Source organism: Haliotis rubra, unplaced genomic scaffold, assembly GCF_003918875.1.
Source record: "Haliotis rubra isolate DU_JTF1 unplaced genomic scaffold, ASM391887v1 Scf372, whole genome shotgun sequence".
Taxonomy (NCBI): domain Eukaryota; kingdom Metazoa; phylum Mollusca; class Gastropoda; order Lepetellida; family Haliotidae; genus Haliotis; species Haliotis rubra.
This window is the reverse complement of record NW_025767049.1, coordinates 141191-156601: the sequence shown is the minus strand read 5'-3', so window position 1 is coordinate 156601 and position 15411 is coordinate 141191. Positions and strand designations below refer to the sequence as shown.

At 39.9% G+C, this 15411-nt stretch overlaps 1 protein-coding gene across 1 annotated transcript in view; it reads left to right on the top strand.

Moving 5' to 3' along the window:
* LOC124286005 overlaps positions 1–10982 on the top strand; it is a 68331-nt gene extending 57349 nt beyond the window's left edge. Inside the window, exons 14-18 of the mRNA XM_046722321.1 lie at positions 1057–1314; positions 2096–2269; positions 3980–4147; positions 9971–10144; positions 10662–10982. Of these exons, the coding sequence (XP_046578277.1) occupies positions 1057–1314; positions 2096–2269; positions 3980–4147; positions 9971–10144; positions 10662–10762 (875 nt within the window). The 3' untranslated portion in view covers positions 10763–10982. The remainder of the gene's footprint in view (positions 1–1056; positions 1315–2095; positions 2270–3979; positions 4148–9970; positions 10145–10661) is intronic.
* Positions 10983–15411: the final 4429 nt, after the last annotated feature.

The window sequence follows — 15411 nt, the reverse complement described above, 5'->3', positions numbered from 1 at the left end:
CATGCAAAATATTACCCTTGTCATTACATTGCTGTCCCTTTTATGGAAGTTGAGTTTAAGATGTTTATCAGGCCAGTGTTGTCCTTGAGTAAACATCCTTTGAAGTCATCGAATGGTGTAAATAAACCAAGTAAATAACCGTTGTGTTTGCATCATTCACTGCTCCTCAATAACTGTGAATACCCTGTAGGAAGAATCAGATCAAACAGACAGCTAACGACCTGCCGAGGGGTCTGGGCACACAACCGACTGTGGAGGGATAAATGTTTAACAATGCCAACCACTCAATACACTTGTACTCATCCCTGATTGTACATTCCAATACTAGCCTTGGGAATAAAGCGTTCGCTCATTACGCCGAAGCCCGCGTTCTACTCCCGCCCAATATATTCTGTTCGAGTGTACGTCTATATCATAACCATGTTTTATATGATTCCTGAACTTCCGAGAGTTCAAAGACTTTTCAGTGACATACATTTTGACATGCTATCGCCACTATGCAGTAAACGTCAGTTACCTCAGCGGCCCCCGACATCAAACATTATGTCACACCTGGAATACTATTCAAAACTTACATTGGCAAGCTACCGATGGTACAGCTCTGATAAGAATACATGCGTAAAGTACGTACATCTTAAGGTCCCGGGCCTAGATTTTCGAAGCTCTCTTAGCGCTAAGATAGTCGTAAGTGCCATACATTAACATACGTTACGACTATCTTAGCGCTAAGAGAGCTTCGAAAATCTAGGCCCTTGGAGACCGTTGCACAAAGCTCTCGTGACGCTACGATTAGCGTAAGTCAATGTTACAGGTAGGAATGCTACGAGGAAAGTAACGGGGCCTTGGGAGTCGTTGAACAAAGAGAGGTCATGTTATCGTAACTCCCATGCTTTCAGACAGAAACTGTTTTCAGACTATACGCTAAGATCGCATTGTAGTAAATTGTGGAGTGCGACAAATTTCTGTCCATGTTTTCCTCTGTGGATGTGTTTTGCAATACGCTTTGATAATATGGGAATGATAGTAACTTCACACTATCCCTATTTTATGTTTCAGCGACGGCGAGTGAGTACGTGACGGAATACCACCTCCTCGACCACCACGGAGTCCTGCTGGACGTGGACGAATCCAACTTCACAGAATGTTTCCTTTGGAAAAAAAAGCAAAACTCAGCCATACGACTACCCAAGGGATGTGACATTGAGAATCACGTCCTGGGCCTGTGTGGCGAGACCTACAGTCACAACATGTCCATGATGTGCTCGATTCCTACTGAAAACGGCGCCAGATGGGTCTACTCAATACTAGAGTGTGGTAAGCCATCGGATATATGAGTCCCGTATAATGCCACACCGAAGTACGTCTTCTTTATTCCAACAGAAGATCTGCCTTGCAAATTCGATTGTGCGAAGATGCGTCCAGCTTCTATACCTTGGTTCATAGTAGCAGCGTTTACTTTATTTTTTTTCCAGTTTAAGCTCGTCCATGTAGACTATGTAGTAAGTGAGTGAGTTTAGTTGTACGCCGCACTCAGCAATCCAGTGATGAACAGCATGAGCATCGATCTGTGCAACTGGGAACCGATGACATATGTAAACCAAGTCAGCGAGCCTGACCACCCGATCCCGTTAGTCGCCTCTTACGACAAGCATTGGTTACTGAAGGCACATTCTAACCCGTACCTTCACGGGTTCTTAGACAATGTGAGTGACGTCATGAATGATGGCGCGAGTCAAGGAATGAGGTTAGACTGGTAGTTATATCTCATTGAGAAACACGGAACAATGAAACGTGGGCTATACACGGGGATATAATGGTGGGGCAGGATATGCTCACCTTTTCGCGAAGTGATTAAAAATACATGCTCTGTCATCGTTTCACATGGTGACAATCACTGGATTGTCTGGTCCAGACTTATTGTTTACAAAAGCAATTGAAACAAACACATACTCGTGATATGGTCAGAAATGCACGATCTACGCTGCTTGTAGCAGAGAATCCTTATGGATGTGGAAAGGGTTTGTAGCTTCTATTCAAGTGTCTATTTAATTATACATTTTTAACTCGAGCTGACTCTGAATGTTTCGAATGGCAGTGAACTGCGGCATGCCGTCCCAGCCCCCGGGAATGAAGGTCACATACACCTCCACCTACTTTTCCGCCGTCGCTACCTACGTCTGTGCCGCGGGATACGTCCGAGACAGCGGTGCCGGCAACTTCTCATGTCTGGGGACTGGAAACTGGGATAACGCAACGCTCATTTGTAAAGGTAAGTTCCTGTGCGGGGCCGTTAAGGTTATTATCAGATATAGTTGATCTCCATGGAGATCGCCATAGATAACTTATAGTTGATCTCCATGGAGATCGCCATAGACAACTTATAGTTGATCTCCATGGAGGCCCCATAGTCTACTTATGGTTGATTTCCATTGAGGTCGACATAGACTATTTAAAGTTAATCTCCATGGAGGTTGCCATAGTCTACTTATAGCTGATCCTCATGGCGATCGCCAGTCTACGTATAGTTGATCTCCATGGAGGTCGCCATAGACTACTTATATTTGATCTCCATGGAGGTTGATAGTCTACTTATAGCTGATCTTTATGGAGATCGACAGTCTACTTATAGTTTATCTCCATGGAGATTGCCAGTCTACTTATATTTGATCTCCATGTAAGTCGCAAGTCTACTTATAGCTGATCTTCATGGAGATCGCCAGTCTACTTATATTTGATCTCCACGGAGATCGCCAGCCTACTTATATTCGATCTCCATATATTTCGCCATAGACTACCCAATAGTTGATCTCCACGGAGGTTGCCATTGACTACTTATGGTTTATCTCCATGGAAGTTACCATAGACTACGCCATGGCGTACCTATTTTGACCGACAATGAGTACTCATGGCTGATCTCCATGGAGATCGCCATAGACAACTTATATATGATCTCCATGGAGGTCGCCATAGACGTCTTATATTTTATTACCATGGAGTACTTATTTTTTTGGGAGAGCGGAAGGTCGCGGGTTCGATCCCTAACCGCGTAATACCAAAAGACGTTAAAATATCGTACTTGTTGGTCCCTGCCTGGCGCTCGGCATAAGTGGGTACAACAAGGACTGGACGGCTCGGAGTCAGTATAATGTATCTGAGTGGGGTATTTATGCTTCACTGCCTTATGGTATCTCAGTGAGCTAGCACTATAAAACCAGCTTAAGTCTGGGCTAGTACAAGCAGCCGCACATACACATACACACGCATGCACGTCGTCATTTGAGCGAAATATTCTCAAGCACGACGTTAAACCCAATTTCACCTCACCTCACTTATTTTTCTGGCGACATCGCCATGGCGTCTGAAGGTGACTGTTGGTAAGGTTAGAGTCATTCAGTGGGGTGAAAAGCGTGTGTAGATGAAAAGCCATCGTGCGATCAGACTGAAGACCAAGAGATAGCTGATGGGTCTGCATGAATGATGAAGACTGCTGTGGAGAAATATCCAAGTGGGACATTCCCATTTGTATATAGGTGTTGCCCTAATTAATCCCTAGTCCAGTGTCTGACAATTGAAATGTCTAACTAATGGGAGTAAATCTAATGACCGGGTATGGGACAATAGGCCTAGTCCAGATTTGAAGTGCTATTTGGCTGGACGTGATGCACAGTTAGGGTTTGTGCGGGCTTCGTGCAAGTAGTCGTTGGTTCGCGTCTTGCATGTCTGTACGTAATCTTGGGGATAGTTGTACGTGTCATGTGCCGGACATGGCTCGGGTATATGGAATCTATGTGGTAACTGATGTTACTATAGCTATATCGTCATATATCTAAATATATTGCCTCTCTGCGATTCAACAAATGACACCTTTATTCGTGAAGCACTGTTGACATTTGAAGGATTTCAAATGACTTCATCTAATATCGTTACATTTACGACATACGCTGTATAATATTGTAATGCGGATTTTGTTTTTATTCAGTTGACTGCGGTCCTCCTGACGACGTTGTTGGTGCCAGGCTAAGCTACAATCAGACTGTCCTTGGCAGCATTGCCTATCACCAATGTCTCGTGACAAACGAGACTACAAACGTTACTTGCGGATCCTCCGGTATGTGGGACTCTCCCGCATGGCTTGTCGAATGTTTAGGTACGTATCTGTGATGTGTATCTTGTTAAACATTCATTAATACAACTGACTGTTGCCAGCCCATCGTTGAGCGGCAACACCGCAGTGAGGGACAGCGGGCACTACTACTGCAGATACATTTGAACCTGGACTACCCTCATTTGTAAAAGAACATGGTTAACTATCCCGGTAAATGTTCCTAGCAAGTGACCCTGCAGATCAGGCTAGTTAAGCTCATCATCAGCTCGTCATCAGCTCAAGCCCCTTGCCCGCTATACTGGTCCCAGACAGTGCCGTGTAGTCGAGCAAAGAAAGACCATTTCGGAGGATGAGAAACGCCTTGACGCAGCAGTCTTCAGCAAACCCCGGTATTCTCACAATGTCAGTCATGAGCTGGACCAAACCTAAGGCGCCAAGAACCATGGGGAGTCGGTCAACATGGACACTTGGGTTGCAAACGTGACATCTGCGTGAGGTCCGCATATTTGCCATGTTTTATCTGCAGCTTGTCACTCACATTTGTTTCAATGGGTACAACTTCAATTTCACGAACAATGTCATTGCTTTTAGCTTGGCTAAACCCACAAGTCTCTCTCTCTCTCTCTCTCTCTCTCTCTCTCTCTCTCTCTCTCTCTCTCTCTCCCGAATTGATGGTCACATATAAACGATTGAGAGAGGAACGAGGGTGGTGGGCTCTGTTATCAGACATGACCCTTCTGGTCAGGCGGTCAAGACTCCGGATGTCTTGTTTTGTCCAATCAACTACTCCAAAGGAATAGAAAAGGTATCAACTACTCCAAAGGAAAAGAAAAGGTATCACGTGACCATCAAGGGCAGAAGTCACTCACAACAACAGAGACCAAAAAACGCTCCAAATGTCTTTAAAGTGAGTTATTGAGACAATACGACCGGTTACAACTGCTTATAAGTGTTTTGTGCATGTTATACTTAAACATGGGTGTCTCAATTGAAGTTTGGAGACTTAAAATCGGTACATTTTGTCCACGAGTCAAGACTGGCAATTGTGTGCCCCCCGTTATACGACTCACTGGCGGCATAGGGATAGGACTGCGCATTGTGTTGTTGTCATTTAGTCTGCTAGTACTATCGGGCGACATAGAATTGAACCCAGGGCCTCGTTACCCCCCTCCACCTGATAAAGTACAGACGCGACTCTCAACTAAGAATGTCAGTGGACAGTGTTTGACAAACGAAAGCGACTCAAATCCGTCGGTCATGGCTGATCTCGCTTTAACGCTGAAAGCCATACAGGATCAAATTACCTCCCTTAGCAATAAACTCCATGTGTTTACCAGCGAATATGATGACAAAATATCAGCTTTAAAAGAGGAAAATAGTAAACTCAAGAAAAGGATTGCGTTTCTAGAAGTCAAAACGGACAAAATTGAGGCGCAATCCAGGCGAAATAATCTTTTGTTCCATGGGCTTCCTGACTCAAAGGGTGAAACTTGGGATGAAAGTCAATCCAGAGTGAGAACGTTTATTAAAGACAAACTTAACATAACGCAGGCTGAGGACATGCCAATAGAAAGAGCTCATCGCCTACCTTCAAGGACCGGCACCCGCCCTATAATTGTGAAATTTGCCAGCTATAAGGACAAAACAATCTTTCTTAAATCTGCTAGGGAATGTTTAGAGGGGAGTAGAGAGCACCGAGTGACTGACGACTATACCGAGAGAGTGAGATGGTTAAGGTCTTGTCTATTCCCGTCATGAAGACAGCCAGAGAAGAAAACAATATTTCTTTCATGAGTTACGACAAACTTATAATTGATGGAAAAATGTTCATTTTCGAGGAAGAGAGTGAGTTGCTGCTTCAAATAGACCAACAAAAGACCTTCAGATAATTACAGAAGGGACGGGCAGGGTGCTGAAAGAGTTGTAAGATCTCCTCCCTCCTCTCCTGACCAGGATGTGCACGTCTTCACTACATAGGACAGTGGCCGCGGTCCCGTTGTGAACCCACAAAGACCAAAGCGCGTTTATGATGCCGACAACATATCCATATGTACTTGGAATGTGTGTGGTTTGTTGTCTAAAATACATTGGCCAGACTTTATAACATTTCAATGTTCGATATTTTATGTTTTCTTGAAACCATGTGCACTGAAAGTTCAACTGCACTAGAGGGCGCATTTAACTGGGTTTTATTTCACTATTGTAACGCAAAGCGTCAGTACACTAGAGGCAGACCGTCTGGTGGTATATGTGCGATGATTCGACGAGGCATTGAAAATACTCTAAAAAGAATAAATGCACACTGGGATAATATCATTGTATTGAAGGTAGTTAACCACCAGGTTACCCAGACTGTTGAAAACTTATTTCTTGTGTTCACATACATTCATCCTGAAAAGTCTCCTGAGTACGACAAATCTGAAGACAATGGTATTGAACGTCTACAAAACAAACTGTTACATATTAAGTATGATTATGGGGATTCCAGTAACTTTGTTTTATGCGGTGACCTTAATGCGAGAACTGGGTCAGATCCTGACTTATTACTGACGATAATCCTGAATACCTTCCAGTTGGTGACACATATAACACGGACATTTTTGACCAACCTCGAAACTCAGAAGATGATGTTACAAATAAATATGGCAGATGGTTGCTCGAACTATGTAAATCGTTTGGTAAACACATTGTAAATGGTCGTTGTAACCCAACTGCCTCTCATTTGTATACATACATTCCCAATATGGGTACAAGTGTTGTGGACTATTGTACTGTGTCAAGTGAGATGTTCCTCTACTTGCAAGACTTCCAAATACCAGAGCATACAGAATCGGACCATATGCCAATTGTTGTCGTTTTATGTAATCTATTTTTAGGTCTAGGTTCTGATGTTTCTGCGTGTACAGATTCTCCTGTTCTACCCAGTGTACCTAGATACAGACTCCCTGATGCCTTCATCGCAGAATATAACAACTGTCTTACCCATACCATCGAGTCAAGCATATTTGAAGATTTCGTTACATTACTCGATGTTAACTTGGCTGCTAGAAAACTGGGCGATATTCTGATAAATTGTTCCCCAACTAGGTTACTGTTTAACCCAAGCTCAAATAGACAAAGGGAACAACCACCGTGGTTTGATCAAGATTGTCGTATCCTGAAAAGCGCTAAGCAAAAAGCATTATCTACCTATCGTAAATTTAAGTGTCAGTCAAATTTAAAGAAATACCTATCAGTAAAGTGTGATTTTAAAAGGTGCTGCCAACTTAAAAAAGATTATTACGATAAGAAAATTGCAGATGACATAAGCATTGCAGCAAGGTATGGGGATTGTAAATCCTTCTGGAAGACTTTGAATTCCCTGATATGTGGTAAGAATGTACAAAGTGGTATTTCTCCAGATATCTGGTTGTCATATTTTACATCACTACTCAGCCCTGAACCAGGCAGTGAAAAGACTGTTTTTGATGAAACCGTATCCGAATTCGTACATTCTCATTCCTGTGAACATTGTAACAATTTGCCTTTTAGTGATGAACTCTTATCAGGTCAAATCACAGAAAAAGAAATTATAGATAGTATTGGTATGCTGAAACGAAACAAGGCTCCTGGCGAAGATGGCATTCCACCAGAATTTCTTAAGTTAGCTGACACTATAACTGTTGTTAAATACTTACAATTATTGTATAATAAGATATTAGATACAGGTCACTTTCCCGAAGTGTGGAACATTGGAATGATTGTCCCTTTGTTTAAGTCTGGAAACAGATCAAATCCGAATAATTACAGAGGAATATCGTTGTTAAATGTTATTGGTAAAGTGTTTACGTCTGTTTTAGAAAAACGAATAAGAATTTGGTTGGATGTTAATATTTTGATTTCAGAGTCTCAAGTAGGTTTCCGTCCGGATTATTCTACGGTAGACAATATTTTTATCCTACAGTCGTTGTGCAGCAAATATCTATGTAAGAAGGGGGGGTAGATTTTACGTGGCATTCGTCGATTATAAAAAAGCGTTTGATTACATGAATAGGAAAAAAATGCTACATATATTTTAGCTACGAAAGGTTGTCATTGCAAAATGTATACAATATTGAAGAGTATGTATTCATCAGTTAAAGCTTGTATAAAATCTGAAGAGGGCATCACACAACACTTTGAAACTTCATGTGGTGTTCGCCAAGGTTGTGTCTTAAGCCCTGTGCTATTCATATTCTTTATAAATGAACTTGTAACTGATATGTATAACAAATGTGATCATGGAATATTTATAAGCCAAACTATTGAATACATAATGATGCTATTGTTTGCAGATGATGTTACAATGTTTTCATTTACAGTAGCAGGTTTACAAAGACAACTGAATGTACTAGATGGTTTTTGTAGTCTTGAGGTGAATACAGAAAAGACAAATATAACAGTTTTTAGAAACGGTGGTATACTGCGAAGAAATGAGAAATGGTACTTTGGTGATAAACAGCTAAAAAGTGTTACTTACTATAAGTACTTAGGGTTAATATTCTCCTTAAGGCTCTTATGGTCAAACGCTTGTAAGACTCCTGCTGCACAGGCAACTAAAGCAATGTTCTCTGTATTCCATTAATTTAGGAAGAATAGCTTTATCTCATTTACTACAGCCTGCCAAATATTTGATACGAAAATTTCTCCTGTTTTATTATACGCAAGTGAAATTTGGGGCAATAATTATCATCATGAAATAGAGCAAGTGCAAACTACCTATTTTAAACGATATTTAAGGGTGGGAAAGTTTGCATCCAATAAGGCCATACTTGGTGAAACTGGTAGGTATGATATATTTATATTAACTCAAATACGATGTATTAAGTATTGGATTAAGTTGTTGCAAATGAATGTAAATCGTTACCCATATCAATGTTATGTATTACTTGTAATTGGGTGTCCAACATTAGAACAGTCCTGTTTAGAACAGGTTTCTCATTTGTGTTGATATTACAAAATGTTGGTGATGCAAATGTGTTTATAGTGAAGTTTAGAGAAAGATTGATTGACATATACAAACAAACTTGGCATGATTCTATTTGTAACTCGCATTATGTAACGAACTACTGTAAGCTTAAAAGCAGTTCTGGAGTCTGAATGTTATATTTTACAACTGAATGATAAGTCTCTTCTAAGAGCAGTTTGTAAATTTAGAATATCCCTACATAATTTTAGAATTGTTACTTACAGGAGAAATAAAGACAGTGGGAAAATTAGTTGTATCTGTAAAAATTGTAATCTTGGAGCGATTGAAGATGAATACCATGTTTTTGTGCAATGTACAAAATATAATGAAATTCGGAAAAAGTACTTGCCACAGCTGAATGCCATGCCCCAATGTGAACAAAGCATGATAAATGTATTACACTCCAAAGATTTTAATGTTATTAAATCAGTTGCTCTGTTTTTTAAACATCTGTTTAAACATTATATATGAAACTATCACGTGGCATTGCAAAATATTGTAAGTTTCAATTGAATTATAGGCCGTTAGGCCCACATTACTGAATAAATATGTCTGTCTGTCTGTCTGAAAAAGTCTGGCAAAGCAAGAGTATTGGTGGCTTTGATCTTGTTTCGAGTATTTAGCTCTGAGCTACAGATCTTCTTTAACGTGAGTAAATACTCGGCCCGATGTTTGTCGTGGATCTGGACATCCTGGAGCTGTCTCGAACTAGGTGTAGGCCTGATAGGTGTGGGCCTGATCTTCCACAAAATGCTCAATAACTCCACTCCCTTGTACCTTCACCAATCCATAATTTCATACCTTGATACATTTCAAATGAAGGGTATTGCATTTGTCGAGTCCAAATGTCGTTATTGTTATTATTAATATTATTACAGTTGACTGCGGCAGCCCGCCTACTCAGAACCACATGAACGTAACATATAACTCGACGCTGAGCGGAAGCACCGCAGTGTATGTATGCGTTGATGGCTACGTGACTGCAAGCGGCTCAGAGAACGTTCATTGTCAGGACAGCGGGAGTTGGACAAGCATCACACTCAACTGTGTTGGTAAGGAACTTATCTGACATGAAGTACAAATTACACACTTACCTATGCATGTGCGGTAGCCCACACGGAACATGAAACGTTTTCGACATAGTAGGAGTATTTCGAGTACCACAGTTTTAGTCGATTAACGTTCTAATCCTTTATAAAGTTAAACAGAAATATGGTTCTTTGATAAGTAGAAAAGACTTGAAAAACTCGGAACCAAGGCGTTTATTCAAACTCAGTAGAATCAACAGAGAATGTCGAATGTATCCGCGTCTGTTTTGCCACTGACCTTTTCGCGAACATTTGACAATGAATAACAACCACATGTATTATGTATCATCAAATGGTAAATTATCATTAAATCACATAACCCTACTTTTCGCGGATAATTTGTGTTGCTTTTTAACATTCATCATTGGCTGTCTTGTCCAGATTCAATTGCTTACATACATTAACATTATTGAGAACGCTGTTATATTGCTAGCTACAGAAATGACGGTCATGTTTTACCTAATCTCTTTTGTACTTTCAGAAATGAGCGTCACGCCATCATCATCATCATCATCAACAACAGCAACAACATTATCATTACCAACATCATTCACCTCCCCCTTCTTCATGGTCATCTTCTGAACAGTCCTCAAATACAGCTGTCGCACCATCACCAACCTCTTCACAGTCATTGTTGACTTCATATTATTCTTCTACAGTTTCATCTTCTTCATATTCTCCATCATCAACTCTTCCATTCTCCTCTACATCTGTAGTATTAGCAGCAACATCCTCATCCCTTCCATATTTATTGTCATCGTCATCGGCATCATTCGCACCATCATCTACATCATACACAGCACCACTTTCGTCTCAACTTACAACCTCAGCAACATCCACCCCTCTGTACCCCTCGTCTTCAATCTGGTCCTCTGGCATCGTCAGTCCATCCTCTACATCACGAGTCGTAACGTCAACATGTCTGCCATTGTGTTTCTGTGGTGCGAACAACTTGAATTCCGTGCAGTTAGAGGAAATTACAAGACGAATTAGAGTAGAGCTTTTATTGGACAAGAACACACTTTCGAAGGAGAAGCGGAAGTTGATAAGTGCACCGGACAAAAGACCGTCCTCTCAGGCAATTGGTCACTCTGCGTGGATCATGTTGGTCATCGTGCTTGGCCTATTACTCCTTACCGATATGATCAGCATGGTGAAGGGCGTGGTCAGAGTTGTTCGAAGGGTCAAAAGAGGAAAGTTCGCATCACGGTCTTAGGCATAGCACGTGTTATGTTATAAATGATTGTGTTTATCTTGAGCAATTTGATCGGGCTGTGTGTCGGGCAGGCTATCGATATAGATCATAGGGTTCGATAATCGTTAACTTAATATCGATCGATTATCGATAGATATCGGATACGTAAGTTTGAGCAAAAATGTCTGAAAGAAATGAATAATATATTTCACGTCACTGATGAGTGGTGACATGTTTTTGAATGGATTATTAACAAACAGCGTCCTGACCATAATTTAGAAGCAGACCACGAATAGAGTCCTAAATTTGTATATTTTGTGAGAAACGTAAACCTTTTTTCTGTAAGAAATGTTAATGTAATCGACTACACAATTTTCTTTTTGGTAATCATAAATAATTGTCGTCTAAAGTCTGTTGTGTAATAGAATGAAATAATAAGTGTGATACAGATATCAGTGCATAGTTTTGTAGAGATTATCGAAGATGCAGTATTTACCCCATATTATCCCAAAATGGCTTCCACAGGAGATATGACTTTGGATAGATAAAGCGATATTTCATAGATGTAGCTGCAATGAAATAGCTCTTAAAGCTTTACAGACCATCATGACGTCATCGTTTGCTTTACGTCACAGTCAAAGTGCATAACCTGGTTAGCTCTTTTTAAACATAGGACACGGAGTTTCACTCAAAAATAAGAACGATCTTGGATGATAGATACAATAGACCCTAATGTCTTTTAATGCCAAGAATATCAAACTCTTTAATAAAAGTATGAATATTAAATTTAATCTACTCGTGTTGATATATTTGCTATTTAAAGACAATCAGGTGAAATTCTCTATTTAGTCATCGTTGTCCTCATAACTAGTTCTTGTATTTTTAGACGTGTTTTTCGAATCTGACAGATGACCGTTGATCACAACATGCAGCTGCACATGTCTTCATCGTATACATGCATTGTGATAGCGGACTTTAGTGTATCATTCCTTCAAGTAAACTTCGATTAAATTTATTTTGTTGTTTATATACAGTTTTTTTTCAATATATGGCCATTCTGTTATGAATATAGTGTTGTCATCATCTGAGAGATATACTGACATGTTTAAAACCACAGAACTGAGAATTGAGTAGACACATTTGTATTCAACAGTGACATTTGTTTCCACAAATTATTACCACACATTATTACTTAGGATGATTTCGTCTCACATGTTAGGACATGTGATGATGTGACGTAAGATGTTTACATTGTTCAGACAGCGAGGTATTGTCAACACTGCCCTTGGGATATGGTCATATATTCAGATATATATTCATCGGCACGAGCACGTGTTCCGGATGTTGTACATAATACATGTATTTTCCTACAAAGAAATCTGTGATAATTGCTGATAATGATAATCTGTGAATCTTGGATTTAGATGTTTCATTCTAGATTTGATTGTTTTAAGTGTGTGTTTGTAATATTATCTTTAATTTCAGGATTGTAAATACAGGTAATGAATTTATTTCCTATATGTTGAGTGAGACCCCATACTCTGTGACATTCCCTTTGTAATACAAAGTTCCGGATTGACAAGTCGTGAATATCGGGTGACACTATGCTGTATGTATCCTATATTAGTTGCTTCAGAGAGAGTATGTAACTGCTATAATACTTACTAGTCCCGTTATGGAATTCAAACTATACATCTTCGGGTCCAAGGTCGGACTACCAAAGAGATTAAACAATTGGCATGATAAGGATGTGAGAGTGTGGGATTGCTCCCCGACCTACTGTACCTATGTTTGTGGATAATTTACAATATTCGTTGTAAGTAGTTTTAAACTTCATAAGGGGCGGTGGGGTAATATAGTGGCTAAAGCGTTAGTTTGTTACGCAGAAAATTCGGGTTCGATTCCCCGCATGGGTACAATGTGTGAAGCCCATTCTGGTGTCCCCCGCCGTGACATTGCTGTAATATTGCTAAAAGCGGCGTAAAACCAAACTCACTCACTTTAAATTTCATAAGGCTATTCCTTTTGAATAAAATATCTACTTTCCAAAAATGTGATCAAACAAAAATAGTTTAAGCCTAAAATAAGGGGTCATGAAACAAGACGTAAACCGTCTTTATAAGACAAAACCCGTTTTGGAAAAGAATCGAGGAGTGTTTGCACATTAATACAAACGCAGCTATTGTGGAATCTATTTTGTCGGGAGTTTTCTAAAGCACCGCAATTCGGTGGAAACAGTTGCCTCCCTTTGGCATGGCAGAAACCTATGAATCGTCAGTTCCAATTCCATTCACCCTGAGTGTTTCTTGTTGTATCAGCGGCATACCAATGCTCATTGGTTGCACCAAGTTGTGAATATCTAAGGGAGTGAGTGAGTTGGGTTTTACACCGCGTTCAGCAATATTCCCGCAATATCACGGAGGGAACACCGGAAATGGGCTACACACATTGTACCCATGTGGGGAATCGATCCCGGGTCTTCAGTGTGACGAGCGAACGCTTTAACCACAAGGCTAACCCACCGCCCCCGTAAACCTCTTAGACCGGCATCACTTCGGGATTTTCTCCAACATCAAACTGAGAATAAAGCCGTGATATAAATTGAAATGCTCTTCAGAGCGACGTTAAACGAAACTCACGACCCAAAAAATTGATTGATTCTATCAGACTAATTGTCAATTTTAAAATATTGTTTAAGAAATAATGAAAATAGTGAAACTATAAAAAGTTATAAATATTGTTTCTGAATTGCTCTTAACTTTATTCAATTAAATTTAAAAACATCATTTAAAGAAAACAATCTGTCAGCTAAAATACTTCTGGTCTAGGGTGAATGTCATTGACCAAAACAATGTACAGTGCTTAAATAACAGAATTGAACGTACCTAGACCAGTTAGGTTGTATATGAGTTTAGAAGGGTTTAATATTGTGCCAAACTGTGCAGTCGTCACGACTTGTCATTCACGTGACATATTGTAGGGTCATGTATCTCCCTGAAGCGCACGTAAATGTACCCTCCCTTTGTTCCCACAGAAATGTGAATATATTGGACAGGTCTACTTTATCCACATTGCTCCACGTAAAATACACAACCTGGCTGTATATAATGAACTAACGTTGTATATACATTTCATTGTGTACATCTCAACAGCGACTTTGTCCATCAATCCATCTAGCCATGTTGTAATTGTTTCAATCAGATGCCTCACAATGAAGTCGAATTAGACCGTTATTTTATGGATTTCATTAATCAATACTGTATTATATTTGATATTTTGCGTATAACGTAGCCTGTTGGGTGATACATACATGTATATACACTACCCCCAGTTTTAGTCGTCATGTTTATGTATATTATGTATTATAAAATATTTACTTTCATCCACTGAATCTTAAATGTGTTATTTTGTCTTATTGCCATATGCATTTTTTTATAAATCTGATTGGTTCAGGTGATTTTGAGCAAACAAATTTCTGAATGTGAAATTATATTTCTTGACCCGATAAGCTGGCTGTATATGAATTTCTGATCGAGGCAAATGCATCTTTTACACCACGCTACGAACGATAAGCAAAAGCTGCACGTAGATTTCTGAGTGGGGGCCAATATATCTTACACCACGCTACGAAAGAAAAAGAGGTTATACGTGGATTTCTGAGCAGGGCCAATATATCTTTTACACCACGCTACGAAGCACGTTGTCTACGTCTCCATGAAAGCGAGGCGACTAACAGGATAGGGTGATCAGTCTCGCTGGCTTGGTTAAAACATGTCATCATATCCCAACTGCATAGGTCGATGATCATGATGTCAATCACTATAATTATGATTTGGACCTGACTCGGCTATTTTAGAGTGAGTGAGTGAGTTAAGATTTTAAGTCACATCGGCAATATTTCAGCCATATCGTGACTAAAGCAAGTTATAAATATATCAACAATTTAAGTGAAATTATAAAATTCTGCCGACGAAGGACAGTAAAATAGCTAGATTATCACAGATAGGCTATTTTAGACTTTCGTAATACAGCTTAC